The 14,483-nt window shown below is 40.7% G+C and overlaps 1 protein-coding gene across 1 annotated transcript in view; it reads right to left on the reverse strand.

Annotated features, from left to right (window-relative positions):
* Positions 1-317: 317 nt before the first annotated feature.
* The window catches only part of zmp:0000001236 (mastermind-like protein 2), a 33,502-nt gene continuing 19,336 nt past the window's right edge, over positions 318-14,483 (reverse strand). Inside the window, exons 2-5 of the mRNA XM_040037770.1 lie at positions 6,778-7,947; positions 2,020-2,184; positions 1,824-1,932; positions 318-1,727 (exon numbers count right to left, since the gene is read on the reverse strand). Coding sequence (XP_039893704.1) covers positions 895-1,727; positions 1,824-1,932; positions 2,020-2,184; positions 6,778-7,947 — 2,277 coding nt within the window. The 3' untranslated portion in view covers positions 318-894. The remainder of the gene's footprint in view (positions 1,728-1,823; positions 1,933-2,019; positions 2,185-6,777; positions 7,948-14,483) is intronic.

Raw genomic sequence — 14,483 nt, forward strand, 5'->3', positions numbered from 1 at the left:
TTAGCTTTAGGTACCAAAAGCTGCATGGACAGATTTGGGGTAGTTACAAACAAACAAAAAGCTTCATTAGTGCCTTAAATATTTTAAGGCACTAAAAAGTATTTTTTTTAAGTTTAAGCACTGAACACTACTTGTTTATTTTTATGAAAAGGTTGCCATTTGGGTTAAAGTGTGTCATTTCAACACACTAACCCTGTAAAGTGGGACATAACATCAAAGCATCCTTTAATTAAGAGTATCTACATGCGCTGATTTGGAAGTATGAGATGTAGTAAACCAAACTATTCATTATTAAATAAAGTCAACAAAAGCACAACTTGAGTCAAATAAATTTTATTAATTACATGTAATATAATGTCTACTTACTATTCCAATAATTATTAAATATAACATGAAAAAAAAATAATGGTTACATAATTTAAACTGTAACTACCACAGATGAAAAGGTTTGAACAAGAAGGAAGTAAAGGGGAAAAAATGCTTTTGCAAGCTTGCTTGTGTCTGGCAGCAAAACACTGGAAAGCTCATACCACGTGATGCTAGACTTTGAAACACAAACCAGGATGAAAAGGAAAATAACGGCAATATTTTCTTTTCACAGTGTGAATTTTGTACTTTACTCTATAAGACAGCACAGAGCACAGACCACAAAAACAGTGACTGCATAGAAAAGCAATTTCTTGGCCAATACACCAGGAAGAAATACGCAGAGTACATAGAACACAATTGATTTTCACAGTAAATACAATACAAAGCAATTCAGTATAGCTGGGTAATAATAATAAGTCTATAAAAGTCCATTTTAATATTACTTACAAATGTAATCCTTTACACCTTACATACCTCTACAAGCTCTGAGCTGTGGGTCCATTTTTAGTCATTTGTGACCCAAGTTCACGAGTGGCTACCAAGAATCTCATCCAAATTGATATCTTTCATCCAGTCATCATTTCCAGAGCCCGATTTGAGCAGGGAATCTATGAAGTCTGAGTCTGCATTGATTCCCGGAACTGTGTTGTCCCCCTCTGGGAGGAAGTCAAAGGTCAGACGGTTAGTTCTGTTATTATGGTAGCTGCTAGAGCTGGGACTGGGCTCTGTAAAGTTCCCTGCTGGTATCCTCGGTTCAGGTGAGGCCTGGTTAAGGTTTCCCACGGCTGAGGGAGAACCCATCATTGCCTGACTTACTCTCTGGCCTATGTCTCTTAGTGGAGGGTTTAGAGTGTGCATGCTGATGTCTGGTGCTACCTGGTTGGGAGGGGCAATGTGTCTCTGTTGGAATGGATGGTTCGGCAAGTCCTGCACACCCTGGGACTGTAGTGGGTTGGGTAGCTGCCTAATACAGAGTCCAGGTGTCACTTGCTTGTTGGCTGAACCCCAGCCCATGTTGACATTTGTCACCAACCCTCCTACACCCTGTCCTGGCACAGAGGAACGCAAGTGAGATGTCAATCTCTGGTGCTGTACACCTGCCACACTGTTTATCCCAAAAGACTTTCCTTGTGTGTTTGGGCCCTGGAACCTGGGTTTACTCGGATTCAGTCGAATTTGACTGTGACTGTTTTGCTGCTGGCATTGGCTGACACAAGAACTGGGGTGACAATCTGTCCCAATAGAAAATCTACGGTCTGATGGTGAAGCACTCATCTTTGAAGCAGAACCAACTGCAAGGTGACAAGACTGTAGGGTCTTCTCAGGGCCACTGTTAGAACACTGGGAGGAGTTTCGACCTGCAGAAACATCAAACAAAGAAAAAAAAGGTTTTTTTTATTAAGATTGTTTGTTAGCATGTAAAGCATTCCTTAATCACTAGAAATTTAAAGTACCTGGGAAGATGTTTCCCTGCTGAACTCCAGCTATACTTCTTGACTGCTTGTAATCTGGCGGTGGTCTTGTCAGGTGACGACTAAACTGATCATGTGTGTTGTCTTTGTCCTTGAAAGTAAAAACAGTATATTCATATGATTGATCAAAACAGTCTTAATTAATCAGTGAAAACGGTATGATGTAAATGCAGCTTACTGAATTGCCGATGGTGTGCTGCGGTTGGTTGAGCTGTCTTTGCATGGCCTGTGTTTTTGGAGGCCCTTTCTGCTGGTTGTTTGGGACCGGGGGTCGTGGCTGTGGCTGGGCTGACATGACTCCTAAGCTTCCATTAGTGGGCAGCCTTGGACCAGCAGGAAGACCCTTTGAAAAAGAGACAATAGGATGGTCTTACATTATTCTCAGTGAAAGCACAAAATCAAAACATTGCAACAACACAGGCATGCCAGTAGGGGGCAAAACTCTACAAGACATCATATATCTGTTTCAAAGATGCTATTCAACCTCCAGAATGTGGTCAAGGCTACTCCCTCTGCAGATGAAAAAGGGAAAAATGGAGGGGGCTTTTTTTTTTCTGTTCTTTTTTTTTTGTTGGGGGAGGTGCGGGGGGGTTCAAGTCATCCTCAAGGCCTGCCTCTCCCCTGATAATTGTGTCTAAAGAGAGTGGAAAGAATCCCTGAGACAGCAGGAAATGTGTGCCGATGGGAAGTTAAGCGCCAGCACCATGACTACCTCCATTTAATAAGCTCTCCCTTACTGATCACTGTGTTGTTTTTGGCAAGGAGGCATTCCATCCTCTAGAAACCCATTTGGCTCCTGACACTATCACTGATTAAAATGTTGTAGTCTGCGGCGCAGGAATTGAGAGATCCAAACTAGCTTTTTGTTTAAAGTTTTGTGCTCAGTGTATGCTTTTTTTGTTGTTGTTGCAGATAATCTTTCACCATGTGAATACCATGGTGCTTAAGATGTTACAGTCCTTCCATTTCATATTTTCTTTAGCTTTTTTAGACAGCTGTGGCGACCATCCAAGCGCTCCAAATAAAACTAGCCTTTCATGTGGACACCCTCACGACACACAAGCTTGCATCAAGTGCGAACATTTGTCATGAAGGAGGTTAATGTGCACCAAATCCAAGTCAACACATACTGTGTATACAGTGTCAGTCATTGTGTTGACTTAAAATGTTTCCCAGGGTAAAATGGATTAGAAATCCAACAGTGCATTTACCAGAAGCTACTACTTAAGGACAGAGTCTTTGCAGAGAATGAATATCTACAGGGTAGTAGCTTTCTGATTTTCTGAAGAAAAAAAAAGGAAGAATATGTGTGTGTGTGTGTGTGTGTGTGTGTGTGTGTGTGTGTGTGTGTGTGTGTGTGTGTGTGTGTGTGTGTACTAGTCTTAGTGAATGATAATGAATGGACTGAAATTTGGAGAAGACTAAGGGAAGCCGAAACTCATCAGGAGTCACAAGCCACTTCACGTAAGCTAATATTCGCCTTCTCTGCCCGAGTTCAACCCACACAGCAAACCAAGCATGGCAATGAGGTTACACAGGGACTGAAACATCAAAACAGTGGTTTCTCCTCTTACAGTAGAAAGCCGAGTCACTGGTTTTGATTTACTTTATCCATTTACTGAGTCTATAAGAAAACGTGACCTTCAAAGACTTGTTCCCCACAGAGGTAAACTGAAGAGAGCTTGATCCATCTTTGTTGTAAGAAAAGACCCAATGAGGGGTGTTTTAGCGTGTACAACTGAGTAATCCTCTGTCATCCTGATGTGTCATAAAGCTGTTTTCCATGTTTTCCCCCCTTCCATTCTTCACAAGTTTTTTGTAAATGAATACCACATGTGGCTCGGGCTTGAGAGAAGGAGCGGAGTGATTTAGTCTCCCATCCTGCGGCAGCGCAGGCAGCTGACAGTGATCCAGGCCCAGCCTCGCCGGCTCTCACACTGCACTTCCTCCAGTCTGGTCTCAGGATGCTGTCCCTGGGGAGCGCCTCGGCATCTGGACTTGGCCGCAGCTCCCTTTCCCAGGAAACAAGTACTCCCTTCACAGCACTGCTGGAGTGACCTGGTAGGCTCAACCCCTATGGCCCCGCTCTTATCCTAACTGAAGGATCTGGTGCCACAAGATCGACAACAAAAGTTGAGGAGTCCTTATTTACTTTGAGTAAACCTTTATTTTTAGATGTTGCCTTAGTTTTGAGTTCTACTCCATGTTTGCCGTTACTAGACAGTTGTGTAGTAGTAGTGATAAAACAGAAAGGAAATGTGTTAGACGGGTTATGACATCCAGCTCAGGTCTGCAGCCAGATTATGTGGCATGCACTGTGAGCATTCGGCTACTTTGGCGACTGGGTTCATGCATTTCAGTAAGGACAGTATTCTCCAGAAAGTTTGTGTGTCGTATTAAAATAGGAATTGGTTTTAGCTGAAACTAAAAACTATGGGATGATGAAATCGCTGTCAAATGTCTTCATTTGATCTGATGCAGAGAAAATACGGATGTCGCTTTGGATAAAACTGTCTGACAAATATTTGTAACGCATGTGTACACAACTGAATTTGAAATAAAAAAATATGTAAACATAGATCATTATATTGCTATAAAGATATTTAATATGGAAAAATATTCAGTAACTATTTGACTTGAGTCATTAAGGAACTAAAAAGATTAACTTTCACTAACATAGTTTGTGCTAGAAAACCATTTTTCTTTGTTTCCCTGAAAGGTCTTTCTGGAACCAAAAACTCCACACAGAGCTTTTTTCTTTTTATTGAAGCAGTACTTTTTCCACTGCTGCAATATTTCAGAAATTAAAAATAATAAACACCGTGATTGCCTCATTCTTTATTAGCACTCATATTACACCCCAAAGTATTTTTTCTTTAGCCAAAACACACAAGACAGCTACACAACTGGTGAAACTAGCAACACAAAATTTTGTCCTTGAGACAGCATTGCCACCAACCACAGTAACTCAGGTTTCATAATGCATTAGTGTCCTCTAGTGCATGCTGCTCCAGAATGTACTCGTATGAGTACTTTAAGTGGGTGAAGCGAATATTGTGCAACCTCAGAGGTTTACACAGTGGTGGATTTGAATTTCGTCAGGTTTGATTCAGAAACTGATTATTAGTAAGAAGCTTCAAACATGTTTGGACGTGCATGCTTTAATAACGGTCTCCAGCTTCAGGCAGTGGAAGGAAGCCCACTGCTAGTTACTTGTGTTACACAGGGGATCAGGGCACTCTTTCAGGACCTTTATTTCTCTGGCATTACTAATTCAGTTCACTGTGGGAAGAGACTCCACTCTTTTTCTCCTCTCTATAAGCTGTCCCTCTCTCATTAGCTGGACTTTTAACCCTGTACATGCTGGCTAAAATTTACAAACACCATTATCAGCACTTTTTAGCTCAGCTTGAAATTATAAATAGTGTCCATAAATTATAAAGGTCTTTTTTTTAATCCTCAATTCTAACCCTATCATATTCATAGCTACGTGCTGGTTATTTGGTCACATTAAAAAAAAGAATCTCTTTGGGAAAGCTGTCTCACCAAGCCCTTAACCCCTCACAAACTTTTAAAAAGAGGTTTTACTTTAAGGAGCTCTGAAATAATGTTTAATAATTCAACAAATTCACAAGTCTTTTTCATTATTTGATATCCAGCTCTGTTAAGTGTCTTCCCCTTTTCTCTCACTGCAATCCTTTTTAAATTAGATACCACATCTTACATATTTTATAAAAATGCTTATTATCTCTAATGCAACACTAATACTACTGTCACTATTACGGCAGCCAGTACATTTGCTTGAAATGATCCATTGTGTTTATGAAAAAAAGATTTGAAATATTGTGAAATGGGGTCAATCTGAGCCCAGAAAATGCTTTTTTTTCCTTTGTCTATTTAAATCATCTACCAATCTTTAAGCCCGTGTATTTCTGCCTCAAACATTTATGTAAGGCTTCTGATATCGGGAATATTTGTCAAGTAGTTTCAAGGTAACCATGAACAGCCACTGTTTAAAGTGTAAATAGCTCTAGCAGTGGTAAAACTGGTCCCGTTTTGATGTGTTGATGTAACTGTCATGATCCTACCTGGTTTACTTCCATGTCTGCATAACTCCCTCCCTCTCTCCTTCTTCCCACCCTCTCCCAGTCACCCAAGCACTTCCCTTGATCTGTAGAGGTTACGAGAGCTCTGTTGCGGGGCTCGCATTATCGTTTCACACAAAGGCAGCTACAGATATTGTTGGTGCAAAAAAATGAAAGAGGGGAGGGTCTAAATCTCTCCAATCATAACAAATCAGTGATTCAACCTCCGGCACTAGGCTAAGCAGATTACTGTCATTTTCCACCACTTGTCCCTTGTAGCTAACAACCTCCAATTAGCAAATCCCGCTGTGCATATCTGTGCCCTGACAGGGAGCCACCATGACAAGCAGAGAAATTAGAAGTCCTGCATGATAATCTACCATGCTCTGGCAATCTGTGTCATCGTCAAACGCACACACGCAGACATTAGCAAGAACAATAAAGTCGCAGAATAAACAGAGCTGCATTGTAGCTGTTTTAGACAGCAGGTTGGCTGCTGCAAGCAAACTGAAGATGCCAGCAGGACAACTAAATGAGTACGTTTGATTGTGCTTTGGATTATGTTACTAGACTTTCTATAGAAAAAAAGGCAGTCGGTGCTGTTATTGACTTTGTTCATAAAGTGCAGTAAAATAGAAAAATGAAACATTCTGTGGATCAAACAGAATATTAAGTAGCCATACTGGTCTCAGTATTTTATGGCACTAGCTATGCTTGATATGCCGCTATGGGCACATGTTATATCAAATCTCTTAATTGTGGAAGCCGTCCTGCTGTAGAGCTGAAAAGTTAAAATAGTGTTTTCACATAAGGGCAATCGTGTGTAAAGGAATTTTGGACAGAGACCTTACCTGCCGCTGCTGTGACGGTCTGAAAGGCAGCCCTCCGTGAGCAGTCTTGGTTTGCAGACAAAGGGCTCCTGATGTGGGGATTTGTTGGTTCTGGAAATGGAGACCTGAATGTGGCTGATGTGGGCCCGGTGAAGGTGACTGTTGCTGCTGTTCTGTCTTGTTCACTGGGTTTGTCATGATAGACATGGGCTGGCTGGCAGAATGGGGTACTTTGGGGCTGAAATGCAATGTAGGCTTGGTGCTGAGAACCTTCATGTCCAAATGATTGGAGCCATTGTGGCTGGTTGATTTGAAGAGACAGTTGTTGATCCCTTTATTGTGAGAGCCAATCCTCTGCTGGTTGAGTGGGAGTGGGCTAGAGACATTGTCTTGAGGGAAGGTGCTGGTGGAGGAGTGGGTGCTCATGGAAGGAGCCCAGCTGGTCAGGGCCACAGGTGCGGTTTGGTGGTGGTGATGGAGAAGAGAATTCGGTTGCTGCTGGTTTGCTGCCATCTGCTTTAGCTGCTCTGCGTGAGATATTTCAGGCCAGCAGGGCATCCTTGGGTGTCCTGCCTGAGTGTTTGCTTTTTGCGATGTGGTGGTTGAAGACGTGCTGGTCAATGTGAAAGTGGGCCCTGCAGAAGCGGGTCGAAGCTGTGGTGAGCCACAATGAGCCTGCCCAAAATCGGGTGAGTGCTCTGTCTTTATCGGCTTCTCCAGTGGAGAGCACAGACTGGCAGCTGCTCCCGCCGAGCTTGGCCGTCCTAGATCCAAGCCAAATGTATCATCCTGCTTTAGCATCTTTTCAAACTCCAGGTCATTCAGTGTAGGCACCGTCTTTGTCAGTTCATCAAAGAGATCCTGGAGTTCTGGATCAATCTGACCTTCATCTTTGAAGTCAAACATCATCTCTGCATTTGACTGGTCACAAGACTGGATCTCAGAGGGCTCTTTCTTCATTTCTTTCAGGGTCATGTTGAATATGTCTGACCCCAGTGCATGAGGCATCATGTAATTCTTCCTCTGCATGCTCATGGCTGAGGTGCCTTGCAGAGAATGGGACTGGGCTAAGTTGTGGTCCACACGGACCCGCTTAAAGTCTGATCCAGGGAAACCACAGGAGAGGCCATTTTGCTTTGATATTTGTCCTGGGGCATGCCCCTCAATCTTCCTTCGCAAAGATCCATGAATCTGCAAAAAACAACATATAGAAGTTAAACCCAGGAAAAAACAAATATCAAAGTCTTTTAACATTTACCTTTTTTATCACCAGGTAAGCAACCCCCTCCCCTCAAAAATAACCCCAGCAGGTATGCAGTTCAGATAAACCCGGAGTTAAATTATTGTACTTAATGGAAAATGTGTCATGTGAGAGAATGTAAAGTAGTTCTGAAAATGAACACACTAGACAGACGTCAAGTGACACCATGTATTCAAGACTAATTTCACACATATTAATTAACAAATGCTAATCTTAAAGTTAAAAAAGCAGTGATTTCTCAAACGGTTCATTCTGGCATCAATCACAAATTAGGGTAAGACCATGCACGTTCAGATTGCGCAAAATTTGAATACACAGTTTTATTTAAACTCTTCCAATACAGCAAGAAGGAACTGGAAAAATGTTTTGATATAATGTAGCCTGAGTGCATTGAATGGGATGAGAAGATAGTTAGGAATCTGATATAGTCGACAGACTGCAGAGAGAAGAATAAGCTCTTTGTCTGTTTCCCTCATTTGCATACATTATATTTTCATCCATTGTGCTTCGTTAGATATACAGAGTTTCTCCTTTGTGGCTGAGATTCTACTTAACATGCTGGTGCAGATATCTGATTTCCTTTTGTCCTCTACCGATGTCTTCATTTAAGGTAATAAGAACAGAGGTGGAACTAACTAAGCACACAGCAACACTCTTAACATCCTAACTGTGAATTTTACTATTCCAAAAATGAGTCATATTTTTAGGAGAAGATATCATCATGTCGACAAAACAATACAATCTCCAATATGAGTCTTTAACAACAGTGAGAAAGGCTGTCTATTAAGGAGCGATCTGTTGTGTACATGCATTCATACAAATGGCTGATTATCTGACCATATTTTAATGCGACTCCTGCATGGAAACAAAATGGTTTTAATTGTACACCAGCCTGATCATAGGAGGAGTATCAGTGTGTTGCATATTTCACTGTGGAACAAATTTGACTCATTTCCACTAGCTGGCATTAAGATGATTCATAGCTTGAGGCTTTGGAGCGAATCCTGCAGTTCACTACATTTCTACTCTGTTCATGTCATATTATTTCTACTAATGCTCTTAACAACAGTTCATGTTAATCAAGGAACAAATATCTCTGACTCACCAAGCCTGTAAATGCTAATACATGTCCATGCGTGCTTCGACACAGTAACTGGATGATGACAATAATGCTGATGCACTTAAAAGCAGAGGGACATTGTTTTGTTTAATCACACTGACTTTGCATTTAACTTTATCTCGCTAATACAAACCATATTTTTTAAACCACAACTGCAAAACAAAGATATCCAGGAGAAAAATTCAACATGCAAGCAGCAGAACCTTACTTTTGCTCCATTTTATGATGAGTATGAATCCACTCAAAAAAAAAAAAAAAAAAAAAAATGCTACGGTCAGTTTTCATTCTCTTGGATGTTTGCCTCCTATTGTGCAAAATAATGTATGTTGAGAATTCGCACTTTCAAGGTGCTTATAAAAATCTGTTTTTTTCTTAATCTAAGCTCATCCAACAGCCCCAACAGGGCTTGCATGTGCAACATTTGCCACATTATCTTGAAATCTGCATTGAGGATTGTTTCAATAGTAGAAAAAGAGAGTAGTATTTAAAAAATGTTCTCGACAGGGACAAATAAGTAAACAAAGTAGGCTGGTAAGTGAAACGTAATGTACGTTTTATTGGTTTGCATCTAAAACTAAAACAAATAATAATAATAAATAATAATAATAATAATAATTAAATAATAATAATAATTATTAAGATAATAATTTTAAAAAAGTAATGAAACAAAATAAAATGCAACCCAATACCAAACAAAAAGAGGCAATAATTTAAACATGCTTTGCTAGATAAAGTAACCTCAGCAGACAGTTTCTTAGAGTCTAGAGAAGAAAAAAACCTCTTATCTTAATGGCAGTCTGGCTGCTTGATTCCTGCTTAATACAGGGAACTCTGGAGTTGCATATAATTTTACACTGGAAATGCTCCATGAGTTAATCAGCCATATGAACTTTTTCCATCTTCAATGAGAGCCGCATAATCTACGACATGTGATTTTCTCCAAAACCAGATGAGAACAGGCTTTTTTTAGTGTGTGCACCTCAGGTACATGTTCTCTCATTCCACAGGGCTCTTTTTGGAAAAGACAGACAGGAGTACTCCTCATGGTTCAAGGCACTGTCAGTGAAAACACATCATGAATAATGGAAAGGACAGTGCATGTGTTGCAAAAAGCCACTGTGAGAGAAGGTTGCCTCATTTGTTTCTGTGCCATTTAAAAAAAAAAAAAAAAATAGCCAGGAGTAGTGTTCAGTTCAAACTTCAAGGATGAAGTGTCTCAAGACTTTGCAGTTGAGATTTTCTCATGCTTCAGTCACTCATATGTGTCACGATACTGGCTTCAATTGGGACAAACCCCAACGTCAAGCGCAAACACTTCACAGCAAAAAAGGACCATCCTGCTCACTCAACTCTCAGTACTCGGATGCAGTGGCCTCACAGCTGACCTGAAATCCTCATGACTGATCTCCTAGTGATCTCAAAATAGATTTTTTGATTAACATTTAATGAGCTCAGATGCTCTGAATCACTTTGAAAGAGATTCCTTCTGCATGAGCGGCTTAAACCTATATATTATATACTGATCATCTAAGAGAGGCACGCGCAACTGCGCCGTTGATTTTCTGTGTTGAGAAAACGTTCAGCCACTGTCAGGCCCAAGGTTATAGTTTAGCACAGTGTGTACACCAGGATTTTATTTTTTTTTCAAAAATGGATTAGTACAAGCTGGAAAATCAAATTAAAAGTTCTCACAGATATAGTAAACCGAAAAAGAACCCAATACGGCACAGTGCAGAGCCGCTGATCCAAGCTTGGGGACAATTTTCCAAAAAATGATTTTCCTGAGGAAATTAAGAATGATAAGTTCAGTTTTGAACATATTCCGGTTCACGTTTGTTGATGATCTTTGACTGTGTCAGTGAGGAACCTGACCTTGGCCATGTCAACAGAGCCTATCTGTTCATGTGAGCTGGAAGGCTGTTGGCTTGTGTGTCAAGCTGAGCACTGCAGTGATGCTGAGCAGTGTGGATGGGGCTCCGGGTGAGCCATCACAACGGCGCAACACCAAGCCTCATGGTACCATCTGTCAGTCCAGTGGCACAGCCCTCTGAGCCATACATGCTTTAAGGGTATAGGTTTTAGAGTGTTTGCAGGTTTTGTGTCTGCGCATGTGTGAGTAAGAGAGTGTGGCTCAATGAGAGATTGAGCTTGCCAGCCTTTAATCTATTCACCAGAGCCTTGAAACATGTTGCAATCTGCTCCTGAGAGAGCTAGAGACCTCCCTCTCGGCATTTGACATGGAAAAAAACAGTCCCAAAATAAAGGAATAAATACGACTATTGTGTTCCTAGGGAGACATAATATTTATGCAGTTCAGTAGGTTGCATACTGTTGCAAGAGGGGATTTCAGCTCATTTATTGCCAGATAAGAAATAAGAACCTTCAGACCAGCGCCAATGATCAGCTGTCACACAAAATTCATCTGCAGGCCCAAATGTGGAAAGTTCCGTCGAATTATAAAATTTGAACTAGCTGAAGGAAGCTGCAAGCTATGATAGTGTAACCAAAAAATCATCCATGATAACTTGAACATTTTCATTATTTTAAGGCTCAGACTTGGTATTTATATTCACAAGGCAGTATATAGGCAAATCATACTGTGTGTGTGTGTGTGTGTGTGTGTGTGGTCATCGAAGCGGTGGGGGGGATCCTTGTTTGTTTTACTCAGCACATTTCAGTGAGTAGCGAGGTAAGCAGAGTGTATTTGATACTATGCAACAAAACAGAAAGAAAAAAAATCTCCAGGATAACAGTGATGTCATAACAACCACTAGAAAACATACTCAATCACTACCGACAATTTTGCACTTCAATTTAAATTTAAAGAGCCATCTTTGGCTTTCACACAATACAAACATTTCATTGAACAATAGGATTTGCATAGAAGTAAGAATAAGAGGAATTTAACTTTAGTAGACGCAATAATAAGTCTTTTTATTATAATTCAGGTATTCTGCTTTTGTTAGATAGTTACATTGAATTTAATTCATATGCCGTAAGGTTACACAGGAATGTGAGCACAGGTTCATGGTGTGCCTCCCTAATCAGGCTGGTGTGTGTTGGGACGAAGCAGCACACTGCAGAGGTGGGCTACTTTTGGCTCCTCAGCACTTTGCATCCCCATACTTCCTGACACAGTTGTATTAGATTGAGGATGCCCTCCAGAGAGCAGGCAGGAGAGAAGGATGAGCAGCGGCAGCAGCAGGAGGAATAAAAGAGGCAGCTTTGTGGCAGCCTCTGGGAAATGGGAAGAGATGATAAGAGCTCCTTTGAAGAGAAATCATCCATTATGTTTACTGAGGGCAGACTTTTTTTTTTTAAACAGTTACTGTATCTCAGTTCCAGCATTCCGTAGAGAAACTTGCTATTTTAATCAAAAGCAGCTTGAACACTAAAAATCCTGTTAGACATTTACCTTCCAAAGAAGAGCTCCCCACTGTCCAAATCTGAAGATTACAGGGGAAGATTATAGCTAGTCCTTGCTTTGGCATGTTCACAATCCAGAAATATTTAATGCGATATCACCAAGGTTAAAGGACAGGAGAACATTCTCCAAAAACATGCAAGGACATCATAAGAACTCATATAAGCCAAGCAATGCAGCTCTCTTTTCTATTACCAGGCACCCTATGCAATGAAATGCAAAACTCTGGATGACAATATATAAAAGGTCTTTTAGTAAATCTACCATTTGTATTGATCTAAAAATACTAATTATTCTTCCCCAGGGCAGTAGTTTCAATGGCCTATATTCAATATATATATTCTGTCAGATACAATGACAGAGTCTAAGCGCTGCGACTAAGGCATTACCGCAGCACCAGCTAGGCCGTGCCACTGCAGACGTACCACAGGTCACCGACATCGCAGTGACAAGCCGTCACATCACATCACCCATGGCCATGTGGCTCTCAGAGCTCCTGACACTGCTGTCGCCTCTCATCTATATGTCATTCTTAACCACAGAGACATTTACTGAGGAGGACTGAAGGCTCCCCAGATTCAGGAACAATCCTATGCATCGCATCCGACTCTATTTTCCAGTAAAAGGTATCTGTGCGATAAATTTGTGCAAAGCAAGAAATTCTAGATTCAACTGTTCTGAGCTTAAAGTTTGTTCACAGTAAATTTTAAAACACCATTAAACCTCCTTCTGTGCAGCACAGCATCCATCCATTTAACAAACAGAGCTGGTCACCAGACACTGAGCTTTCCTATCAACTTGGCTAATTGCTAAGGTCCTTCTTCAGCTTAAAGTCTCATTGGTACAATACCAAGTGCTGTAAGTGTGTAATTTACCTTACCTTTATCTTCTTTCAATAGTCGTACTGCACTGTTTCTGCTTAAGGGCAGAAAGCGAGAAACAACTTTCACTCTGAGAAACAGCTTGAGGGTGTGGGTGGGTCGACATACTTTAAATCAGAACATAAAAGAAATCGTAACAGCCAAGGTTTAAACCTGCAATAAGTTTTATACAATTCACCCCACCTGGGCTCAGCAGAAACAAAACGTAACCTAGTTACTTTTCTGCAAATTGGCAGATTAGTCGACTACCAAAATAATCTCTAGTTGCTGCCCTACCATTCATATTCCTCTACTTGTGTTTTTGATCTAAACTGGACTCTTTAGCTTGTTATCTAGTTGCCATCTGTGACTCTCCATTATTGGTGATGTGAGAGTAGTGTACAATGGGTTTTGAGAGGTTTTCTTGTTTTTTGTTTAGAACACCTATGACATCCATGACATTATGTGAATAGTTAACATCAGTAAATTTGTCATCTTTAAATTATCATACTATCACATTGTTTTAATAGGGTCATGTCACACATTGTTGATGTAAACACTCAATTTAAGGGTAGCAATATTTGCAGTAGCTCATTTTGATGTACAGCTTGTTACCACAGAAGAAGTAAACCAGGACTGTGAAGCACAAAAACATAGATCTTTAAGCAGGACTGTAGTATATACTATATATATATAACTGGTTAAAACAGCTTCCATGCATTGTTTTGGTTTAGCTGTAACAGTACACAAGAATGTAACTACTGCGGAGGTGGAAATTTGGACACATGACACAGTAGATAATAAGATGTTTTTAGTTTTTCTGAAAAAAAAAAAAACTGTCTCTGAACAAGTTAAAGGCTCTTCTAGTTTGTGCTGTAACATGTGTACCCGTTAAAGGCCATTACCAAACAATTTCAAGTACCTTTTTCCCAGCAAACGCCAAACACAAGGCCTGCCTCCGGTCATGCCACAGGAAAAGGCACATAAGCAGGGAACAAGTTCCCTTCCTGTTTTCAAAGATGATTCCTATGGCATGCAGAACCGCTTCCTGCACACTAGGCT

This window comes from Simochromis diagramma, unplaced genomic scaffold, assembly GCF_900408965.1.
Source record: "Simochromis diagramma unplaced genomic scaffold, fSimDia1.1 OVJJ01000463.1, whole genome shotgun sequence".
NCBI lineage: Eukaryota > Metazoa > Chordata > Actinopteri > Cichliformes > Cichlidae > Simochromis > Simochromis diagramma.